Source organism: Notothenia coriiceps, unplaced genomic scaffold (assembly GCF_000735185.1).
Source record: "Notothenia coriiceps isolate Sejong01 unplaced genomic scaffold, NC01 NC01_scaffold00009540, whole genome shotgun sequence".
Classification (NCBI taxonomy): domain Eukaryota; kingdom Metazoa; phylum Chordata; class Actinopteri; order Perciformes; family Nototheniidae; genus Notothenia; species Notothenia coriiceps.
The window spans coordinates 1-3,709 of NW_011342241.1; the positions used below are offsets into that span (position 1 = coordinate 1).

General features: G+C 37.9%; 1 protein-coding gene across 1 annotated transcript; it reads left to right on the top strand.

Annotated features, from left to right (window-relative positions):
• Window positions 1–952: 952 nt before the first annotated feature.
• LOC104945357 (solute carrier family 12 member 3-like) lies at window positions 953–2,951 on the top strand (the record flags this gene model as incomplete). Its single annotated transcript, XM_010771008.1, has 6 exons — window positions 953–1,051; window positions 1,199–1,310; window positions 1,738–1,824; window positions 2,202–2,337; window positions 2,498–2,565; window positions 2,782–2,951. Coding segments are annotated over 6 exons (644 nt in total), but the record flags the coding sequence as incomplete, so codon positions are not given.
• Between the last annotated feature and the right edge of the window lie 758 nt (window positions 2,952–3,709).

The window sequence follows — 3,709 nt, forward strand, 5'->3', positions numbered from 1 at the left end:
GGTCCTTAGCTTGAAAAAAAAAGTAGAAGTACTCAGATATTGAGTAAAAGTAGAAGTACTCAGATGTTGTACTTGAGTAAAAGCAGAAGTATCCAGATCTTGTACTTGAGTAAAAGTAAAAGTACCAGAGTGTATAAATACTCTGTTACAAGTAAAAGTCCTGCATTCAAAATGTTCCTCAAGTAAAAGTACAAAAGTATTATCATCAAAATATAGTTAAAGTAGCGACAGTAAAAGTAGTCATTGTGCAGATTGGACCATTTCAGAATAATAGATATGATATGTTTTATAATGATTGATCATTAAAGTGGTCTCAAAGCTGGTAAAGGTGCAGCTAGTTTGAAGCTTGTGGATTTACTCCAGGTGGAACTAATTTAAGAGTTGATTATATTTCACATCATTAATCCAAATCTGTAAAGTAACTATTAAATACATGTAGTGGAGTAAAACTAAATTATTGACCTCTGAATTGTAGTGGAGAAGAAGTACAAATTAGCAAAAAAGTGGAAATACTCAAGTTAAGAGTATTCCAGTCCCTCAAAATTACCAAGTACTTAAGTATAGTACTTGAGTAAATGTACTTAGTTACTTTACACCACTGCCCAGTGTTGACTTGACTAATTACCATTAAGTCTGTTAAAGTACAAATGTGGGAAGGAAGTTTTGAGTTATGAGATCAGGCGTTAGGGGGGGCACCCCGGTCTGTCTGTCGTAGAGAATTAACAGACAAACTGTCTGAATGTGCTGGTTATAAATGTGCTTGGAAGGTGATTAGAGTTGAGTTGGGTTGGGTCCTGCTCCCGAACCTAAGTTAGTTAGTTTAAGTTTAAGTAAGTTAGTTAGAATAGAACATGTTTAACATTTGTGAACTTAAAAACCTGCTAATTCAATTAACCGATTTCATTATAATGTAAACAATTACTTTTTGTTGTACATTCAAAATTGTTTGCAGCTTCTGAATTCATTGAACCAGGACCTCAGTTGAGTACAGTGTTCCAGAAAAAACAAGGGAAGAAGACCATTGATGTGTACTGGCTGTCTGATGACGGAGGTATGAACATCTATCCATCCATCACATCTTCTTCTTACGTCAAGAATATTATCACAGGTTGTACGTTTGTGTGTGTGTGTGTGTGTGTGTGTGTGTGTGTGTGTGTGTGTGTGTGTGTGTGTGTGTGTGTGTGTGTGTGTGAACCAGGTCTGACCCTGCTTCTGCCCTACCTGCTGACTCGGAGGAAGCGCTGGGCCAGATGTAAGGTCCGAGTGTTTGTGGGGGGGGAGACAGAGCAGAAGGACGAGCAGAAAGAGAAGTAAGTACTTTGATTTAATTGTGCCTTCTAGATGTAAACAGCTGATGATGAGCGCTATGACGACTGAAAGCCCCAGACAGTGACAGTGAGTGAGTTAACAGATATATGAGAAGTAAAGCAGAGGTCAAGCAAGCAAAATAATATACTATACTGACAGTACATATGATAAGGCATAATCATTAATACCTCCAGTTAATTAAAACCAGCAAAACTTATTTTGTGGCAACTAAGGAGACAGAAACAAGGTGTTTAAACAACTCACATATATTCCACTGAAACAGTTGACATGGCATCATTTTCCAAAAATACCTGTTTACACATTCAGCAGAGCCATGATAGGAGAAATGTTAGTCGTGATTTCAAGACCACTGCAGGGGTTTACAAATGAGAAAACCTAATTGTACATACATTTACATTCTCTTCTCAGGGTGTTGGCACTGATCAAGAAATTCCGCCTTGGTTTCCATGACGTTGAAGTGCTTCCTGACATCTACCAAAAACCCCAGCTGGGAAAGTAAGGCTGCCACAAGTTGAGAGAATGAAGCAAGCAAAGCACCGACAACAGGGAAGAGATCTGCCTTGTGCGATTTGAAATGTGATGATTCATGTTGAGCTGGGTTAACCATCTTTGAAAAAGCAAAAATTCCAGGGGGAAAAGATGTATAGATACTGTAGAGTTAATGATGGATCAGATCCTAAATGTTATAACACCCAAGGCCTTTATGTTCACCAGCTCTTATAAATTGTCCATATTTCACAAAACAAAAACATTGAAATTGCCAGGAAAAGTGTTTAAAAAACATAGTTAAAAGGAAGGAATTAATTCAGACTTGTTTTTACTGTAGAACTGTCTGCAGTTAATCATGTTCCTGGTTTGTCTGTGTGCTTCAGTGTTCATCAGTTTGAGAATATGGTGGGTCGCTTCAAGATTGAAACTAATCCCAAACAGGACTCTGATTGTGATCTACCAAGACAGGAGGAGCTGTTTATGATCACTGACCAGGATCTGGAGAGGAACAGGGCCAAGGTTTGACACACACACACACACACACACACACACACACACACACACACACACACACACACACACACACACACACACACACACACACACACACACTCCAAACATTACAAACGTTTCCCCCCGTCTTTTTCTTTAAATGTTGTACTTTCTCTGCGTGATCCAGTCTCTTCGTCAGATTCGTCTAAATGAGGTTCTGCAGGATTACTCCAGAGAAGCTGCTCTGATTGTTATGTGAGTACGGTCATTTTTATTTGTAGTCCATGAGAGTTCTTCTTTATTACAAAGAAGACAATGCAGAGTTACTACATGGCTCTTGATTCTTAGCCTGCCAGCATATACAGGCCCAGTATAATCATTTTGTCTTTAAGTATTTACTTATACATTTTTAATTTCATTATAAGTAACAAACAGTTCAAGTTATTAATTTGAACTAATTACTACTGACAGCACCATGCCAGTGGGGAGGAAAGGGGTGTGTCCAAACACTCTCTACCTGGCCTGGCTGGACTTCCTGTCTCGAGATCTGAGAGCTCCCATCCTATTGGTCAGAGGAAACCAGGAAAACGTCCTCACCTACTACTGCCAATAAATGTCTCCATGAGAACAGTATACAGCTCTGGAAAACAATAAGAGACCACTGCAGCATTATCAGTTTCTCTGGTTGTACATATAGGTATGTGTTTGAGTAGAATGAACTTTTTTTTTTATTATTCTATAAACTACTGACAACATTTTTCTGTTTTGGAATTCAACAGTCACTGAAATGGACTAGCTGCAGAGATTAAGATTTAAGAAACATTTGGAGTGGTCTCTTCATTTTTTCAAGAGCTGTAGATACTGAACCTCAAAGTATAACTCTTTAACATTGTGACAATTTCAGATTAATGTATAGATTTAGACATGTCGATGCCTTGATGACTAAAGATGATAATCTAATCCTTATATTAATGAATGATTCCTTTAATCACCATGTTCTGGACACTTAAACCTGTTGATGATGCACACATTAAAGAAAACATTTAAACTGAAGCCATGTTGATGGTTTGTTGATAGAAAAAAACGGTTTTATTGAAGTGCTGTAATTTGTATGTCATCTTATTTGCCAAACCACTTTGATTAGATTTTCAGCAGTATTTTTATTTTCACATCCGAAGCCTCAAATAACTAATAAAGATGCTGGTGTGTTCTTTGGCTAGGATAACTGGATATTGGTTGAGATCCTGTGCAAGTCAATGTATGGCTCGGCTGATGTAACATCACTCATACAACATCAATAGATTAAAAAGAGGCTACTGTAGATGATTTTACAAAGCATGTAGGCTACTGGTGCATGCATACCATTGGGACAGAGGGCTTTTTTGAAGGGAAATATAGC